This window comes from Carcharodon carcharias, chromosome 7 (genome assembly GCF_017639515.1).
Source record: "Carcharodon carcharias isolate sCarCar2 chromosome 7, sCarCar2.pri, whole genome shotgun sequence".
Taxonomy (NCBI): domain Eukaryota; kingdom Metazoa; phylum Chordata; class Chondrichthyes; order Lamniformes; family Lamnidae; genus Carcharodon; species Carcharodon carcharias.
In genome coordinates, this window is record NC_054473.1 from 146,471,667 (window position 1) to 146,492,982 (window position 21,316).

General features: G+C 43.1%; 1 protein-coding gene across 2 annotated transcripts in view; it reads left to right on the top strand.

Moving 5' to 3' along the window:
• itfg1 (integrin alpha FG-GAP repeat containing 1) overlaps positions 1–21,316 on the top strand; it is a 292,356-nt gene that overhangs the window by 244,569 nt on the left and 26,471 nt on the right. For both annotated transcript variants that reach the window (XM_041192254.1, XM_041192255.1), the window contains one exon: positions 727–805. In XM_041192254.1, coding sequence (XP_041048188.1) covers positions 727–805 — 79 coding nt within the window. The remainder of the gene's footprint in view (positions 1–726; positions 806–21,316) is intronic.

The window sequence follows — 21,316 nt, forward strand, 5'->3', positions numbered from 1 at the left end:
CCTGGGATGAGATGAGAGTTCCCTATGATGAAAGGCTCTGGAGTTTAGAAGAATGAAAGGTAATCTCACTGAAACATACAAAATTCTGAAGGGGCTTGACAGTGTAGGCACTGAGAGGTTGTTTCCCCTGGCTGGGAAACCTAAAACATGGGGACAGTTTCAGGATAAAGGATCAATCATTTAGGATTGAGATGAGGAGAAATTCCCTCACTCACAATTGTGAATCTTTGAACTTCTCTTTCCCATAGGATCGTGGATGCTCCATCGTTGAGTATGTTCAAGGCTCAGTTAGATAGATATTTTGTCTCTCAGAGAATCAACGGGCATGAGAAGCTATTGGGAAAGTGGAGTTGACCTTATTGAATGGTGGATAGGCTTAGTGGGTTGCATGTTCTACTCCTGCTCCTATACCTTATGTTCTTAAAATTATGTCAGGGATGCCAAACTATAATTATGGGACTTTTTCACTGGAGCAGAGAGAACTAAGAAGTGACTTAATAGAATAATTTTAAGATTATGAAATCTTTGATAGGAAGAAATACTATTTCCTCTGATGAAAGATCATCAACCAAAAACGTTAACTTAGCACAGTGCAATGAGAAAACGAGCTTTCTTTAACTTGAAGAGATTTAATAAATTGCTGAAATTTCATTTCTTTTAAAGTATTATTTGCTAAGTTGTATGTGTGATGTATGTAACGTAGTTTGATTTTCTCTCTCCCTGTAGCCATTTGGTGTGAACCAGCCTGGGCCATATATCATGTACACAACAGCAGATGCTAATGGATATCTGAAAAATGCATCAGGTAGGTGAAAGTTAAAGTAACAGTTAGAGCTCAGGCCGCATATAACTTATATTTACAATTTCACTAAGTAATACTTGTACAGAGATAATTTTATTAATTCTCTAAAAAGGAACAAAGAAGAATTGAGCCAGTATTACTGGAGATATCTCGAAGTTATTGCATTTGAAACTGACTAAGTCTATCAAATAGCAGTCAGGAATGGTTTCTGAATAGCCTTCAATGAAGTACAATTATTAGATTTTAACAACCCTTCCCAAACAATACGGATTTACATTGCTCAACTTTATATTTAATGTCAGATGTGGACACTCTTGTTCATCTTGATAATTAATAAGTCTGCATTTCTAGAAAGTTTGCAGGTTTAATATTTTATTAAAGAATAAGACTTGGTTACCTTATGTTGATATATCAATCATAGTAAATGTGAAAACACTAAAGATCCACATTACTCATATCACCTTGCTGGATAGAATCTTTATACGCCTGGGCCAGAATTTTCTTGTTGGCATGCAGGGCCCGTCAACGTGTAAAATGACGCATGGTGACGTCAGACAAGCGTCCCAACGTCACCACATACCATCGCGATATTTAGATGGGTGGATGCGCAATGTTGTCCGATGCGCGCCATTACTTAATCAGCCAGTTAAGGCCCTTGAGGTAGCAATTGTCTGCTATTTTGCGGGGCCCGTGTGATCTTCAGAACGTCGGCCCGGGCACAACAGGCAGGCAGGTAAGACATATTTGTATAAACCTCATCCACGGGCGGAAGAAGAAGGGTGAGTGGGGTCGCAAGTGAGTATCTGTTAGATATTTAATTGTGAAAGTTACTGATACTTGCCAGTGTGAGCAGGAATACTTCAAAACTCTTCACAGCTGCTTGAACAGGAGTAACGGCCTTCAGGTCAGGACTCGACAGTAAAGATCATTTCTGGGGCCTGAAAGTTTCGGGAAGCCTTCCCTTAGCCTGGGAATAGGAACTGTGCTATCCACTGGAAGCACCTCCTTCTCTGAGGAGGAAGGGAGGGCCAGGAGACCACATTCAGCCTCCAGGGTAGCCACCTTTGGGGGGAGGGGCAGAGGCACAAGGGGCGCAGGGCCAAGAGGAAGTTCAAGACGGAAGGGGCCACAAGACGCCACTATCCTGCTGCCAGGTTATACAGGCAGCAAAGTAGCTATCTCAATATGTCTGAGATGCAGTGCCGAAGGATGCTCCATCTCTCAAGGGAGACACTGACCTCCATCTGTCAGATGATAGGCCATGAGATCTGTGTCAACTGTGTGGGTGGGCACCCCATGCCAGTGGCACTGAAGGTCACAGCAGCTCTTAACTTCTGTGTCTCCAGCTCTTTCCAGGATGGTGGGTGATCTTTGTGTAGTCTCCCAGTCAGCTGTCCACACTTGTGTCAAGCAGGTGTACAGACGCTCCATTCAGGCGTGCATTGACTTTCATCCACTACCGCTGGGATGAGGCCAGCCAGACAGAGTGAGCCAGAGGCTTTGCAGTGATTGTTGGCTTCCCCACATCCAGGGTGCAATCGACTACACACGTGGCCATCAAGGCGCCAGCAGGTGAGCCAGGTGCCTTTGTCAACAGGAAGGAATTCCACTCCTTGAACGTGCAGTTATTGTGTGATCACAGGACGCAGACTGTGCACGTCTCTGCAAGTACCCAGGCAGCTCCCACAATGCTTACACCCTCAGACACTCGCAGGTGCCGAGGTTCTTCAGTGCTCCAGCGCGGCTGAATGGATGGCTGCTGGGTGACAAGGGCTATCCCCTCAAAAGGTGGCTCATGATGCCTCTCCGCCATCCAAGAACAGAGGCTGAGCAGTGGTACAATAGAAGCCGCACCTCCACAAGGGCTGTGGTAGAGAGAAGCATCGGTCTTCTCAAGATGCGCTTCCAATGCCTGGACATTTCAGGGAGCGCAGTCCAATACCCCCCAGATCGTGTGTCACTGATAGTGGTTGCATGCTGCGCTCTCCACAATCTTGCGCTGGAAAGGGGCGACGCAGTGGACGAAGATGATGTAGACGCAGTTGCATCTGCTGCACACGATGAGTCCAGCAGTGAGTCCGAGGATGAGCATGTACAGGAGAACGCTGAGGGGATAGGCGCTGACCTGGGCATACTCCAGGGAGGCAAGAACACCCAGGAGGCTTTAATCCAACGAACCTTCAGTTAGCACACCACAGATGGACCTCCAACACAAGCCAGGGTTGCAGGCTCCATGCTCGATACCTGAGTGCAAAATCTGCCTGGATACAAACATTAACTAAGAGCCTTGTCAGTAAAACCCAATGTCACACAATTCACTCATAATATCATGGGTAACTGTCTACCTGCAGAAGAAAGGAGTCACCCTGAGCCATGCTTACATATCCAAATTTAATGATTTAACAAAATGAAGTTCAGAAAAAAAATTTACAAAGGTGTTGCTCATCACACCAAGTGGTCATGAACTAATAGCGGGGCAACATAAAAGCTGGCACTGGCATCTGAGACAGCCTGCTCACTGCTATCCTGTTGGCCTCGATGACCTTGGCAGCCGTCCTCTGGCTCATGGAGCCTTTGATGGCCCCGCCTGGGAGAGAGTGGCCAGTTCCACAGCTGGCATCTCTCCAGACACCACAGCCTCATTGGATGCCCTGGTCCTGGCAGAGGGGCGGAGGAGCTGCTGCCCTCATCCGGAGCGCCCTGAGAAGAGCCCGCAGAGACGACAGGTCGCTTCGGGACCTCCCTGTTCACTGTAGATGGATGGGCATCGAGCTGGGATACTTGGCACCCAAACCATCTCCCACACTGGCTCTGACCAGCTGAAGTCAATACTGCTGTTAGGGCTCGCAGGTCTAAGTGCAACCCCAGGAGGTCCTGATTGTTCTCCTGGAGGAGCCTCTCCACGAGAGACGCCACTCTCTCCATGGAGGAAGCATGGCACTGGGCCATGAGGCTTATTGAATCGGTGACGCTCCGTGGGGACTCCTCTAGCACGGGTACCATGACACTCATTGCCTTACGTATCTGCACTTCCAGCATTTGCTGCCTCATGGACAACTCCAGAGGCAAGTCATCAGCCACCGACCAAGCATGTGCTTGGTCCCCTGCAGTCCTCCAACTGCCGGAGCCATGGGCACTCTCTGTCTCCGCTTGCACCTCAAGCAAGTGTGAAGTTCCTTCACCACTGTGCCCCGGGACACTAGCCGATGATCTAATTCCCATCGAGGAGCTAGTATCTGCAGTGGTGCCTGCCTGGCAGAGATGGTGTGAAGCTGGTGAGTCAAAATCATCAGGGCCCTCAGGTGTGAGAGGTGGCTCCCCTGCCTCTTCCTCCCGGCCCTGCTCCGGTGATGCTGAGAGGGAGAACTAAGAAATTTAGTGCAGATAATGCCTGTCCCTCGCATCATTCTGCGCTCATCCTTCCATAATCAATGGTCAACCCATGTTGCAAACTTCAATCATTGAGCAGTGCCATGGCTGCTGGGATACACATGGTGACCTCCGTGCTCAGTAAACATAACTCGCCATAGCACCCCAGCCTCACCGCCACCGGTGAACCTGGGCGCATGGCACCTCTCCAGATCCATGGCCTGCAGCTCGAATTGAGTCACAATGGCCAACTGGGCCTGGCCTCCGCCAGTCCGCATCCGCTCGACGGCATTGTGTGCGGTCTTCTTTTGAAAAGGAGAGGAGAGCATTGATCAGTCCAGCCTGTATCTGGATTGCTATTGCATCTCTGCCACCCCAACCAGAGTGGGACATTGCAGGGCTCCAGTGCTTCATCACTTCACAGCTGCCGCACACTCACATAAAGAAGCCAGGGCTGACCACCATCCCCCCCCTCCCCCCCACCAACCTTACCCAACTGCTGCCTCCACCACATTTGGCACCACAAAGTCTAACCTAGCAAAGCAAGGAGGCACAAGCACGTGGAACACAAAAGCCAGCAAGCTCCCCTCCCAGCATGTTAGCATCCTGACTTTGACATGCTACACAGTTCCAGCACTCTGCCTAGGTGCAGATCCTTGAGTTTGCCCCAGACTCTGGGTGTCAGTGTCACACATGCTGCAAGTGCTGAACCCATCTCAGCACTACCCTCTCAGGGTGAACTAGGCATGGGCAATATCTGCTGACCCACCCAGCAAGGGAAACATGCCGTGAAGGATTCAATACTGTAACTGCACTCAGAGTTTAGCGGGGGCGGGCCCTTGGGGGGAAAGGCTGACAGCTGCATTAAGTGACCTCTGCCAACATGGTACTCACCCTTCCCGAGCGCAGGAGGTCATTGAATCTCTTGCAGCACTGGATACACATGTGTCACCACATCATGGGAGCTGACTGTCTCAGCCACCTTCTCCCAGACACATTTGGTCAGGTGGGGGGACCTCCACCTCCCGTCCCTCAGAAGCAGGACCTCCCGCCATGCTGCCAGCTCCTCCAGGAGGGCAGCTAGGCACTCATCCAAAAACCAAGGGGCACACTGCCCCGCTGGCCAGCCCCACTGGCCTGCCCTCCGGCCTGGCCTGCCCCTCTGGCCTGCCCTCCAGCCAGGCCTGTTCTCCAGAAGTCCTCTGGTGAGCCCTTCTACTTGCCATTGTGAGCTGTTTTTCCAAGGCTGCCAGCGCTTCATTTAAACAGGCTGCCGGGTCACCATTGGACCCGGCGGTCATTGCACTCCCACCGCTGGGCGGGCCTTAATTGGCCCGCCCGCGTAAAATGGCGGTGCAGACCTGATCGGGTCTGCTCCCGCTCAGCCTGCCCAGCATGGGGAAAATTCTCCCGCTGAGGTTGACATCAAAGTCCAAGCTGCACTCATCCGGTGCACTGGCTTTTACACTTCTTCCACAATCTGCCTATTCTGTCACAGGATATAACCACACCACTGTATGTTAAACTCTTTGGGGAAAAACAGCAGAAACTGTTCCTTTTTAGTTCTGCAGTCCATCTCTTGACCAGTTTAGTACAACTCTGTTAGACAGTAGACCCCCATCTCACGTATATCTTATTCAAGGTAACTTCATCTTGTTTTTCCTCAGTACTCTTCTCTCATTCTCTGTATCCATAGTAACCACACTTAACAATCTAAACTTAAGTCATGTGATAAAATTAGATTTGATTGTCCATGTAAGTAGAGTTAATTCTTACACTAGCTGTCTTATTTTGCTCAGGTTGCTTATTCTGCAAAGGGGGTTTTAGGCATGTGCTGTTCCTTCTAAACTAGTTAATCCATGATGCTTTTGGCTCCAGCAAATTTCTTATCTTACTATAACCCTTAAAGCCTGCATTCACCATCCTTATCATTGTATCAAAATACAAACAGTTGAAATTCTTGAACTGAAAATTATTGAGTTTATATTCTGCAGATTTTGCCTGTTCTGCTCTTTTGACAGATTAAGCCATCAATATTGATCCAACAGTAAAACAAATGTGGATATCAATGCTCCTGACTTTGAGAGCATTTTTCCCATAGTAAAGCAATAACTGGTGAAAATTAGTTTAGGCATTCTGAAGAGATGCATCAAAAGACAATCCCACAGTAACATTGTCTGCTCTGAAATGGTCTAATTTATGTCAGAGAATTCAGTGCAGGGAACAGTGAAGGGATTGAAATTGTATTTCAGGAGTAAATCCAGGAAAATACATAACCTCCCTGAATGATACAATAATATATACTGGTGTAGAGGCAAATATACAAGAATGTACAGTGTTATGGAGCTACCACACAGGCAAAGGAATTTAATTTACATTTAATTTGAATAGGTTGACTATTGGTATGGTTATTTTCCATCTTTGGGTTTGTCCTATAAATAAATCTGTATTCAAAGCAAGTGCACAAATGTGGCAAGAATTTCAAGTGCAGATACATATCTGTATTGAATTACTTTTCCTGGGCGTTTTTATGTTCACATCATTGCTAATAGAAACAGAAAAGCAACCTTTACATCAGTATCTACACCACATAGACTACAGTGGTTCAAAAAGATGGCTCACCATCACTTTCTCAAGGGCAGTTAGAGATGGGCAATAAATGCTGACCTTGCCAGCAATAACCACATCCACAGAATGAATATATGAAAAAAAATTAGGCCGCCTTTTTGTGATTGGGGTGAGTTCATGATTTCTGTCTGCGCAGGAGCTTGATTTTTTGTGTAAACATTTCCAGTTTGGCTACTGATAGTTTGGTGACTCACTTAGCTTGTCCCATATACACATTTTCTTCAATTACTTAAAAATAGGTGTAGGATGAACTATTAATTTTTTGAAAAATATCTAATATTTGCATGTGGCTTTTGAAATCCTTATCTACGTTATAGATTTTTATGTAGCTTCACCTTTATTTACAACTCCTTATTGAAACCCATGAATCATGGTAAAACACTGATTTCTGGGACAACAATTATAAATGTTTGTGGGTTTGGTCAGGAAAGAGTCGCTCTTTATGCATTTTCATTGTAACCAGACAAATACAAAAGTGTGTCATTTGTAATCATGATGATAGGAAATGGTTAACTTTAAACTGAATTCAGTCCAGTTTTTCTTCATGACTCAAACTTAACATACATGATTTATTTATGTTCTTACATGCATATACAATTTCATAATGATACATCTGCTAGTGGAAGATTCAAAAATAGTGACACCAAGAAGCAGATTGCACGTCCACTCTGTTAGCCAGGGAATGGTGTGTGTGGTACAGGAGAGCCTAATAAAAGCTTCTTTATTTCTGAGCTAGGAAACTGATTGCCACAAATGCCATAGCAGTTCACCAGGTGCTCTTGTAGAACTTGCTGCTCCACTGTTACTGCTCACCAGGATCTTGCTAAACCACACTGGACAGCCCATTGTTACCGCTCACAACCTCGCACCTTCCACTGTTCATTACGCAGTGACTCTTTCCTTCAAGTGTCTAAGCTGCACCAAGATCATCAACAGTCCAAATGAGGAATAATACCAATGTACCCATGGAGTAAATATCATGTCCCCATAATTCCACCTGCTGACCTCAGCAAGTTGGTGAAACACGCTCTCAATGTTCCGGAGAGAGAAGGTGTAAGAAAACTCATTGGGTGGGTTTTCAAAGTAGGGTTGGGAACCCAATTCCCGAATAATTTCTGCAGCCCAACCCTGTGCCTCCCTGGCGATGCTATTTGAAATGGTAATGTCCTAATTGGGCAGGAGCCAAGCTCAACATCCAATTAGTGGCACAGAGTGTTTCCAGAAGGTGGGATTTGCCTGTAGCACACAAGGGGGAAAGGCAGACGGTAACTATAATGGGGCCTTCCACTGCTTTGCTGTAGACAGCATACAGCACCTCAAAGGGCCATGCAGCATTAACACAAACAAATGTGGCCATGCAGCCAAATTAAAGGTAATGCGCATGATCTGGTGCAAGGTCCCCATGTCCTGATTTATCATCATTTAAAAACAAACCTACAGCTCTTCCCACATTGAATCCAACAGCTGTGCATAAACTTGCATAAGCCTGTTCAGGTTCACTAAATTCTGCATTACAAATTGCCTTCCTGCTCTCCCTGGCCTGTTAGCAAGCTCCTCAGGGAACTTAAAGGGCTGTTAATTGGAGGAAAATAGGCTCCCCTTTTTTCCCCTTCCCCACCCTCCTTTTGAAGATCATGGTGTGTCATGGAAGCGTTGGGATCCAGAGGCGGCCTCTGGGATGCAATTTTTAAATCACATCTCACACAGAATCCCAACCCTGCCAGCAATTGAAAATCTGGCCCATTGTCTCTGTTGTCAAGGGAATGACTTCAAGCCCTGCAAGAATTGAGAGTTCAGGATAGCAGGCATCATATGGAATCCAAGCTTTCAGGGACCAGGCTACGTTAGGATCTCTGCTGTGTACCACACATGTTGGAGTCATTGCTTTCTTCAAGACCTCTGGAACACCACCTGCCTAGCAACCACAGGCCATTGAATTACAGTAGTCTCTGACTGCACGAGCCTGGTGCTCTTGATCTTGGGTCACCCAGTACATAAGGGGACAAGGAGACTGGAGTACCTCCTCATAGGTCTGCTACTGTTTGATCAAAACCACTACTCATTGTCTAGAATGCAATGGATATTTGCTTCCTTGGGTGTTGGCCCTTTCCCTTTCAACTGTGCTGTTACCAAGCCTTTCCTCCAAAATCTTTAAATTTCTCAACTACTGTCCCATCCTATCTCTGTCTTTCATCAACTTTTCATCACCTCCTGATTCCATGCCCATGTATCTCTGAACTTCTGTTTCTATCTCTTCAATCCTGCACACAGCACAAAAACCAGCTTGGTCACAGCCACCAGCAATATTATCTGAGACTGCACCCACAACACCCATTCCCTCTTTGTCCATCTCAACCTCTACAGTTCTTTGTCCTTCTCTACTGCCTTTTCTTTGTAAATCAGCTCTAGAGGAATGCCTCATGTGCTGTCCAACCCACACCAGACTTGTTCCGGGGATGGTGGATGTCTTATGAAGAGATTGGGGAAACTGGGCCTGTATTCTCTAGAGTTTCGAAGAATGAGAGGTGACCTCATTGAAACCTACAAGATACTTAAACGAATAGACAGGGTAGATGCAGTTAAGATGTTTCCCCTGGTTGGGAAGTCTAGAACCAGGGGACACAATTTCAAAATAAGGGAGAAGCCATTTAGGACTGAAATGAGGTGAAATTTCTTTAATCAGAGGGTTGTGAATCTTTGCAATTCCTTACCCCAGAAGGCTGTGGAAGCTCAGTCAGCGAGTATGTTTAAGGTAGAGATTGATAGATTTCTGATTAAGAATAACGTAAAGGGTCATGGGGATAGTGTGGGTAAAAGGCATTGAGGTGTTCGATCAGCCATGATCATATTGAATGGCAGAGCAGGCTTGACGGGCTGAATGGCCTTCTCCTGTTCCTGTGTTCCTATGCACTTCTGTATCTCAATGCAGCCAGAGTATCTCCAACACAACTACCATATCTATATCAGCATTTCCTAAGGATCCATCCTTGAACTCCCACCTCTTCCTCAATTACTTGCTGTCCCTGTTAACCTCTTCCCTATTCGCAGGTTAGTTTCCATATGTGTGCTGACTATGCTGAACTCAACCACATTCCTCAAACCCATGACTACCTGTGCCCTTTTAGAATAACTGCCTGACAGTAATTCATGGGTGAGGCAGAAATTCTTTCAAATGAACATCAGAGAGACCAAAATCTTAATTCTTGGCTTCTATCAAATACTGCATTCCTATGCAACTGACCTCTGCATTGGCCCCAGCCACTTCTCAATCTGAACTATGCTGAGTGCAACATTTGCATCTTGTTTGATCCTAAAAGAAAACTCAAACAGGACAGCCTTTTCATCACCAAGATTGCTTTCTTTCACATTTGTGTATCAGCCACTTCAACTGCACCTTTACTAAAGTCAAAATAGTTATCTACATCAGACTGTTTCTCAATGCTCCCCTTGCTGGTCCTTCCTACCACCTTTCCACAAACTCTTAATTCTTCCAAAGCTCCTCCGCTTTGTATCCTAATCTGTACAATTCCGCTCACCCATTAGCCTTATTGTGACACACTCTGGCTCCAAGTCTGCAATGCGCAACTACAAATTTCACCATCGCCTCTTCACACCGTAACTTTGCCAGCCTTGCACCCCTCTGATCTTCTGACTTTGATTAATTTGTATCACTACATCTCTTCACTTCACCTATGGTAGCAGAGCTTACTTAGTCATACCAAATCCCAGTCATATTCTCTAGCATTCCCTTCATAATCCCACTGCCTTTCAACTTTTTTGTCTCCGGTTTTGGGTAAGTTTTTGAAAACCATCTTTCCAAGTAAGTTTTTGATCACTTCTTGTATCTCCCATGATAGCTAGTAATTAGGAAATATTCCCCATTATATCAAAACGGAAGCAATTCTCAACTTCAATTCAGGATTTTTTATTGTGGCATCTGCAAGCTTACTTTGTATCACAAATTGTGCCAGTTTAGGTATAGCAGAATTCAGGAAGCAGATTGCACTTCCTGTGGTCATTGGTTTTTCAGCTACTCTGATTTTATTCCTTCATGGGATGTTGGCATCATTGAAAACAGTAATATTTATTGCCCTACCCTAGTAGTCCGTGAGAAGCTGGTGATGACCCACTACCTTGAATTGCTGAAGTCCTTATGATGAAAATACTTTGACAGTGTTGTTGGGTTGTTCAAGATTTTGATCTAGTGATATTGAAGGAACAGTGACATACTTCTAAGTCAGGATACTATGTGACATGGAAGGGAACTTGCAGGTGGTCATGTTTACATGCACCTGCTGCCCTTGGCCTTCTAGGCTGTAAAGGGTTGCAAGTTTGAAAGCACTGTTGAAGAAGCCTTGATGAGTCACTGCAATTTGTCTTGTAGGTGGTACACACAGCAGCCATGTTACGTTGGTGATGGAGGGGGTGAATGTTTAAGGCAGTGGATGAGATGTTAATTAGCAAGCGACTTTGCCCTGGATGGTCTTGAGTTTTTTGAATGTTGCTGGAGCTGCATGCATCCAGGCAAGTGGATAGTATCCATTCACACTCCTGACTTATGCCTGGTGGAAAGATTTTACTGAGTCAGGCGATGAGTCATTTGTCTCAGAATACCCAGCCCCTAACTAGGACAGGGACGGCATCATTTTCTTGAGATGTTGCGAATGGAACTGAATACTGCAATCATTGGCAAACATCCAAGCTTCTAACCTTGTGATAGAGGGAAGGTCATTGATGAAACAGCGGAAGACGCTTGGGCCTAGGACATTACCCTGAAGAACTCCTGCAGTGATGTGCTTGGGCTGAGATTATTGGTCTCCAACAATCATAACCATTCTCTGTTGTGCTGGGTATGACCCCAGCCAGTGGAGAATTTTTTTTCATCTGACTTCAATTTCACTATGGTTCATGGATGTCACACTCGGTCAAATGCTGCCTTAATGTCAAGGGCAGTCATTCTCACCTTACCTCTGGAATTCTGCTTCTGTGTCCATATTTGACCAAGATTGTAATGAGGTCTGGAGCTGAGTGGTTGTGACAGAACCTGACCTCAGGATTGGACACATTGGTGAATTGGTGCCACTTGATAGCATTGTCAATGACAACTTCCATCACTTTGGTGATTGAGAGTAGGCAGATGGGGCATTAGTTGCCCAGATTGGATTTGACCTGTTCATTGTAGACAGGACATAGGTAATTTTCCACTCTGTTGAGTAGTGTTGTAGCTGTACTGGATCAGCTTGGCTAGAGATGAAGCTCGTTCTGAAGAATAAGTCTTCAGCAGTGCAGCCAGGAAAATGTTGGGGACCGTAACCTTTTTTGTATCCAGTGTGCTCAACCATTTATTGAAATCATGTGCAGCGAATCGAATTGGCTGAAGACTGACTTCTGAGATTGAGATGGATCATACAAATGGCATCTCTGGCTGAAAATAGTTACAAAAATTTCAGTCTTGTCCTTTGCACTCAAATGTTGGGTTCCACCTTCATTGAGGATGGGGTTGATTGTGGAGCATCCTCCTCCTGTTGGTTCATGTCCATTTACAACTGTGTGGCAGAATTTCAGAGCTTTGTTCAGATCCATTAGTTGTGGGATTGCTTGGTGATCTGCTTCTCTGTTTAGCACGTGTGTTGTCCTTTTTTGTAACTTTGTCAGGTTGGCACCTCATTTTTAGATACTGGTGCTGCTGTCAGTATGCTCTTCCACACTCACCATGAGATTACAGATTGAGGTTGAATACAGTTCTGCTGCTACTGATGCCCCACATCACCTCATGGAGAACCCCGTTTTGAGCTGCTGGAGTTGTCCTGAATTTATCGGAACAGATCTAGCAGCTCTGTTACTTCTGGTTTATCTCAAGAACAGAAGATGTTTTATGAAGTAGTAAATAAATAAATAATTCATTAATTAGTCTCTATTTAATGATTTTTAAACCTTTATTCAAGATCTAAAACTGCACGTATCATTCAGCAATTAATTTTTATGTGGTTTTAGCACTGCCCATAAGGAATGTTTGCTTCAGGAAGTTCATTCTGTATAACAGTTTGCTTTCTGTAACAATCAAATCTCCTAGGAGATTGAATTATAATAGAAGAAGGGCCAGCAACAATAACCTTAGGTTCTCTGTGCTGATTGCCATATTTGATGCACTTGATATTCATTGTGCTCTAATAGCACCAAGCTAAACTCCATGTGACATGGAGTTGTAGCTGCAGTTTGCTTTTTTTCTGTTTTAAATATTTCTTTGAATATTTTTTCACCCAATAGTACTCCAGAAGTTAAAACTTGAATGTGAAAAAGGCATATAAATCTGCAATGACGAAAGTTTTCAAAGAGCCTGATTTTAATATATTTTACATTGCCCCTCCCTCAGAATGTTTTGGCTACAGATGTTTCAACACCAGCTCAATCCTTAGAGGGTAGTGCAGAAGAATAAAATGATTATGATAAAATTATCATTTGTAGCTTTTTCAGAGAGCACTTTAAAGGAAATCTGCTTTACTCTTAATTTTCTATCTGGAAAATCTGCAAAAGCAAAGTGATGCTCCTCAACCTTCTTGTTGAGTTATTTCAGCCATGCCATAACTGTTTGCTTTAATCCTGCTGCCGTTTAGAATTTCATGAGCCTTAGGACCAATTATTGTAAATTTTGTGCTGTTTGCTTCAGCACCATTGTAGGCCACAATGGGTTTCCCGTTGAGAATCCCATGTCTGAAATGGCTAAAAGGAGAGAGCCCATGGTGAGGGTTTCAGACAAGATGCAAGAGAAGCTCTGCACATCTGCCAATAACCACATACCTGCATTTGCTGACAAAGGTGAAAATGTCTTGCTTTGTTAGATTATTGTTCTAGTAGATGCTCCTTTTCCCAAAAGAACCTGGGACAGCAAAGTCAATAGCACCATTAAGGCATATGAAGGCTTTTGTAAAGTTGGATTCTTCCTCAGAAACATCCCAATCATAGTATTCATGCTTTCAATGGCGCTGCATGAAAAAGGTATGCCAGGTTGATAATAACTACTTCAGCTGGATGGGCTACACCTACCAATATGCTACTAGCAATTCTGAAGCCCTTACCAAACCTACCTGACAGTGACCATGGGGAACTGTCTTTAAACAGTCCGGACCATCTGAACCAGATGCAGAGCTATGCCTTCTGTGTAGCATAGGACTGACACACAGTACGAGTGAGGAAATTTGTATCTACCTCCCTGCAGGCAACTTGCAATGCTGATGTATTGGGAAACGTTGCAGAGAACCTCTGCCCTTGCAACCAACTCATGTAGCACTATCATAATTACAGCAACTCTAAAACCTTGGATTTTCTTCCCCTGATTCTTCAGCAAAGGCTGTTAGCAGGATGAGATGTCTTTCGGGGCTCTACAAAATCTTCCAGAGTTTTTGTTATCTTATTGTACTGAATCTTCACTGTTTATCCTTTGGGGCAAATTAGCAGTGAGCTCAGCATGCGCATTTTCTCGGAAGTTGAAAATGTGGCTATCATTATTATGTATTTGCAAAGTTTACATGTATGCAGTCACTTTTGTAACTGTGCATGTTTACTCACTGACCATTTCTGTAAAGGCTAGGAATGCTGACAGATCAAAGTTGCCTATACTATAGGATTGCTAGGATGGCCAACATAGTATTCTGATAACTAAAAGCAACCTAGTAGCCTAAAGAGAGCATCAGTGAGACTGTTTGCTACAAAATAGGCTTTGGCTGCTCAAACTCATTTTTACATAGGACCCTTGCAAGCAAAAGAATTAGGAGACTCTCATATAATCATACTGTGGTATAACACATCCCACCTTCATGTTCTTCAAGATTAATATTCTGTAATTGCTTAGCAGTGCAAAGAGACAGGAAAATGGAGAAAGTGAGAGAAAGGATCAGACAGGCAACCAACAAAGGAAAAGAGACTGGAGTTAAGACAATACTTTTTAAACCAAAATTACTAATTAAAATTGAGGAAAGGGACCTTTGAGAATTATAAGAGTAGTAACAAAAAGTTAAAGAAGAACATGAGGGAAAAAGAAGAGCTTAAGAGTTAAATAAGGAAAGCTAAAAGACAGAATGAGGAAAATAATTTCAAAACATCCAAAGGAACAGAAATATATTCTACAAATAAAACAGGAAGATAATTGCTAAAGTGAGATTGGAGCCCTGAAAGGAGAGAGAGGCTTGTTTATTTGTGAAGGATGATCAACAAAATACTAAAAAATAATGGAGAAAAATTCTGATGTGGTTTAGAATGAGATGAGTGGTATATGATGGTTAAAAGGTAAATTTTGGTAAGTTGGTTAAGCTAAGGGAAAACAAGGTGCCAGGGTTTGATGGAATACATTCGAGGATCCTGAAGAAGTCGATTGAGGAAATTGCAGAGGACCTAATAGTTATAATTCAAGGCTCTGTTGAGTGTGGATGTGTGCCAGAGGACTGAAGAGTTGTCAATGTAGCACCCATTTTTGAAAAAAAGGAGGCAGAGCTAACATGGGTAGTTGTAGGACAGTGAGTTTAACATCTGTGGTAGAGAAATTTTGAAATCTTTAGAGTCTGCAATGACTGCGTACCTAGATAAAGAAAAATAGACGTACCCAACTTGGATTTAAAAAAGAAATGATAGTGCTTAACAAATCTCCACAGAATGCTCTGAATAGGTATCAGACTTGGTAGATAGAAGAAATGCAGTCATTGGACTTTAGTAAAGCCTTTGACAAGGTGCCATGAAGGAAATGATGAGCGAAGATTTTGAGCTTAGAAAATTTGATTAGAAAGAAGAAAATAGGTTTGGACAGTTTTTCCAGAATGGTTGAAAGTAGATTGTGGTGCCCCTAAAGTTTCATTTCTGGGGCTATTTCTGTTCATTGCGCATATCAATCCCACAGATCTGGAGAGAGTAGCATAAAAACATGAGTGAAGCTGATACCAAAATCGGAGGAACGGTTAATTCTTTACAAGACCAAAGGAAGCTGCAAAGGAATGTTGGCAATATAAGAGGATGGGAGAAAAAGTGCCAGGTGGGATTCATTGTCAATGTATGAGTTGTTGCATTTTGGTGGAAACATAGCAGCTATAATTATACTCTGGATGGAAGAAGACTTGGTGCTCTGAAAGGCGCAGAGGCACTTGTTGGTTCAGAACATTAAAAGCAGCAGCTCTGTTGATCAGACTGGGGAGGGGGGGAAAGCTATTTTTTCTGATCATGTTTTATTGAGGTATTATCATGTATGGAATGTGAAAGCAAAGGAGTAATGGTGAATGTATATAAAATCTTAATAACACTTCAGTATTAAGCTGCACTGTGTAGGAAAGATCTTGAAACTTTAGAGAGACTAAAATATGAATTCTCTAGAATGCTGAAATGAAAATAAATTACTGGAACTATGCAGCAGCTGCCCTGCCGCAGCAACTGTGGGGTGAGAAACAGTATCAATTTTTCAGGTTGATGCCCTTTACTCAGAGCTGGAATAAGTTAGTGAGAAAGAACAAAAGGAAAAGTCTGTGATAGGTGAAAGGCAAGAAAGATTGAAGGCCAAAAGAGTTGAAGGCGCAAGGCAAAAAGAATTTTTAATGAGACAAGCAAAGAGACAGAAGATGTTGCTACAGGAAATGTAAACGGCAGAATCATGAACAGCTAATATAAAAAAAAACTCAAAATGGAAAAAAGAAACAAAATAGGGACGGAGGTTACATGTATTTTGCTCTTGTAAAGAAGAGCGCAGATGGCTAACATTCTGAATGATCACTTCCTCCTCCAAGTATTAACAAGGGAAGACATGAGTAATGTCCTGTCCACACAGAGATAACTGAAGTAAAATCAATGACTTCAATATAAATAAGATGGAAGTTCTAGACAAACTGAAAGGGCTCAAAGCAAACAAGTTACTCGGGGAATGTGGAAAGATGTACTGTAGCTAGACAAGGCATTTGACAAAGTCCTTTATGAAAGGTGATCAGTCACTCACATTCAACGTTGTGAGGTTCAAGATAAACCCTGGGAATGAGTAGGAAACTAGTTGATGAGTAGAAGGCAACAAGTACTCATTGAAAAAGTTATATTGGGGAAGTGCTGAATGGGATGCCCTTGAGGCCCAATATTGGAACCATTACTGTTTCTCACTTATGTAAAAGACCTGGGCATTAAATGCACCAAGCAGCATGTTGGCAAAGGACAAATGAGATGTGACCTTTACTAGTGCCTGAAGCAGGAATTTGGCCGTTTACTTATGCAATTAATGGACTGAACACCTGCTTGAGGTTCCCTCTCCAGTGCTACGCTCTGGGAACTCAGCCATAGGAATCACCTGCCACAAAGAAGGTAATTAACTTAACCTGAATGTAGAGCAGAGAGAATTCAAGAAATAGGAGTAGACTATATGGCCGTCAAGCCTGCTCCGCCATTCAATCTGATCATGGCTAATCTTGGGCTTCAACTCCATTTTCCTGCCTGCTCCCCATATCTCTTAATTCCCTGAGATGCCAAAAATCTGTCTATTCCAGACTTAAATGTATTCAACAATGGAGCATCCACAACCCTCATGGGTAGAGAATTCCAAAGATTCACAGCCCTTTTAGTGAGGTAATTGCTCATCACAGTCCTAAATAATTGGCCCCTTATCCTGCGACTGTGCCCTGTGTTTTATACTCCCTGACAAGTGGAAACAATCTCTCAGCATTCACCCTATCAAGCTCCTTCAGAATTTTGGAGGTTTCAGTGAGAATCACATCTCATTCTTAAAAACTCCAGAGAATATAAGCCCAATTTACTTAGCCTCTCATTTTAAGACAACCCCTTTATCCCAAGGAGTAATTTAGTGAGCGTTCACTGTGCTACCTCCAATGCAAGTATATCCTTTCTTAAATGTGGAGACCAAAACTGCACACAGTATTCCAAATATGGTCTGACCAAAACCCTGTACAATTGTAGTAAGACTTCTTTATTCTTATACTACAAGCTCTTGCAATAAAGGCCAAAGAAATGAGGACCCTATATTTTATTCTCCTGTCAATTGCCATCACCACCACCCTCAGATCTATCTCCCGCACCCCTCGTGACCCGATCATGGATCCCCCAATCTCTCTTCCCTGGCCTCGATTTCTCACTGTTCCCACAATGCCAAGCTGCCAACCTTGTTATCAGCCCAATTCCTGGGCCCATGCCACTTCCTGACCTTGTGTTATCTCCATCACAACCCAACCCCCTGTGGTCACTGCCCAGTTTTCTCTCATCTTACCTGGCAGGTCATTCTGTCATCCAGCTTCATTACCATGAGGTCTAAGCCCCAGCATCTCGGGGGGATCTCTGACTTCACCATCCTGGCACCTTTTACCCATGCACTCCAGACCTTTGGAGTCAGAAACTCAATGCAAGGTGGTTAACTGGTAAGCAAACAGAGGGCAGTGGAACTGTAAAATGCTACTCTGGAATTAGTGAAAAGCAGAATACTGCAGATGCTGGAAATCTGAAAAAAGAAACAGAAATGGCAGGAAATATTCAGCAGGTTAGGCAACATCTGTGGAAAGAGAAACAGGTTAACATTTCAGATCCGTGGCCTTTCATCAGAGCTAGGAAAAGTTAGAGATGTAACAGGTTGTGAGCAAGAGGTGCGTGAGACAAGGACAAAAAGATCTGTGATGGGGTGAAAGACACAAGCAATTGAATGGCTGACGAGTTTTGAGCCTGTAAGTGGGGTGCAGGCCTGGGGTGAGTGGGTGGGGTGGGGGGTGGGTAGGGTGGGGATGTTAGGTTTTTAAGGTTTTAAGCTTTATTATCACAAAATTAAATACTATACACTTCTGAAAGTTCTCTTTTAAATTTAAACCAGTATATAAATAGCAGTCTAAATTTTTATTATGCCCTAAAGTAGACACGATTCTGATGACATGCTGTGCTGATGTACCAGAGGCTTGATGATCTTGGGCGTCATCAAAATAAACGTAAAAAATTAAAAACCAAGGGTAAAGCAAAACAGGGTGTTGGATCACTTTTGTCCATTTTATTACTCTTGCTAAGTTTGGGAATTGAATCCCTATTTGTCACTAGGTGATTACTTAAAGAAAGGCTTTACACATCCCTATTCCATCCTAGGTTCACCCCAGTTTGTCTGTAAATTCACAGTGTACAACGCAATTTGTATGACAGTTCCAGGGAGAAGTGGAAACAATCCAGTTCTTGAGTTAAGGCCTTACTTAATTTATGTACCTTGTATCATTCTTCTCTGAAAAATTCAGAACAACTATTCAATCTACATTTTTCCTGAGCTGCTGGTAGATGTCTGATTGACAAATCCTGAGGATATTGTTGTTAGTATAAAAGAAGATGCTATTTATGGTGTATTGGGGTTGGTGCCAGAGAAGTCAGAATGGTAAGATTGAGTTGAATTATTTTGTGAATGTAATGATTTTTTTGTAGCCATTTACCTAACATCTATTGTTTGTGCTGTGATTGGTTCTCCTTAGAGAATCAGCACTGGGCCTCCAGTTTCACCATTGCTACAGTCACTCTTCTTACTGTATGTAGATTTTGTTTTTCTTTCATTACACATATATTTATGCAGCATCTTCCATGATGGCCCAAATTGCTTTACAGCCAATTAAGTACTTTTGAGTTGTAGACACTAGTATAATGTAGTCAATATTACCAAATGGCGGGGACGGGGGGGTGTCAGTGAATGGCTTACTCCTGCTGCCAATACGTATGTTCAGATGTCATTTGGATAGATGCGATGAGCTGTGCTAGCTGGCCTTTGTCATCCATAATTATTTTGCAAACAGAAGCTGGAATTATGGTTGGAGTTCTGTTTATTTTGTTGCTAATGGAAGTCTCGTGTGAGCAGGTTTTGTAGGGTGAAATTGCTAGGACAGGAGTGCGTAATAGTAAATCAGTGACCTGTTTTACACAGCATTATCGTTTTATTAGGACCTTTCTGTGATTGTTTGGTGAGTTGATTGGTGAATCTTGAAAGGGGAAAAAATATCATGCGTTTATTAAGGGGAAGGGTTAAAGGGGGAAGTCGGGAAAATAAGGAGCCTAGAAACAGGAGAAGCACCAGGGCCCATGATTTCTCTCCCGGGCCCTGCATAGGGTAGAAAACTACAGAACACAAATACTCCATGAATGGTGTTGAAATAGTAACAGAATGGAAAGAGTGTGTTAGTAAATATGTCCAACCAGCATCCATAACTATTGAATATAATATAGAAAATGCCATGGTTAAACTGTATAGTGCTCTATTCATACCACAGCATGAGTACTTCAACTAGTTCTGGATTCCGAGCCACACAGATAATCTATCAGTGGTGTTAGATTCTAGAGAAACTCGTGCTTTTCATTCTGGAAAGGAGGGACCTGAGAGGAGAATGATAGAAGTATGCAAGATGGAAAACGGTATCGAAATGATAAATCCAGAATAAATTCTAAATGAAATGTGGATGTGAGAAAAGGGGGCATAAGTTCAAGCTCATCAAAAAGGCAACTTTAGGCCAATAAGTTATTCTCGTGCAGAAAATGATCTACACTTCAATGCACTAGAGAAGTGGAGGCAAAATCCCTTGAATCGTTTAAGATCGATTGGGTGCTGCAATGGTGAAGGGATTGTAGGTGTCCTCTAGACTCATAAACAAAGATTGGTTGAATGTTGTTTCTCATCCATAATTATCTAGTGATCTTAGGTGATATTTTGTATTCTGTAAATAGATTAAGAAGCATAGGTCCTTGCAATATTTCCCATCAGTATCACAGAGGATAAATGCAGGACTTTGCTAAAGACAAATGAGTGTCACTAAATCCATTGCTGTAATATAACAACCTCCTCCCTTTTTCTTTATTTGCCCTGTCATTTCACCCAACCACCTCTTCCCCCCACCCCCCACACCATTCCTCAACCCACCCCCTTGCCACAAAAAAAGCTACTATGGTTAATGTGCCGTTGGAAAGAGCATAATTTAAATTACTTCTGCCAGATGTTTTAGATTGCAACACTATTAATTTTTGTTGCCAGGTTTGGAGACAAACACAGAGTCTGTTTTTCATGATCTGGAATTGATGTATGGTGACTCATTCTGCAGAACAGCCGTTGATCTCCAATTGTGCACAAAAGCTGCTGCAATGAAGGAGTGCAACAGCAGGGATAACTGTAGAGTTGCAGATGAGAGTGGGTTGAAAGAACACCTACATAAAACCTTTTGTCAGACAGAATCTGCAGAACAGAAACAGAAGCACCAACATGTAAAACACAGAGATGGTGGAACACTGAAAAAAATTACTACTAATCAAGACATCCTTTTTGTTGTTGATGGAAATATTTCTACATGGCATTCAATTAAAACATGGCTGTGATGCCAGGCTGATTATTTCTTTTGTCGACCTAAGGACAGTCATTTAAAAATTGTCGACATAGTCTAACAGACATTTTATGTAAGTGAATTGTTTAAAGTAGCTGAAACTAGTGTAATTCTGTTCTTTAACAAGCTCTTTGGATCTTGCTCACTAAACATTGGGGAGACAGCAGTATTT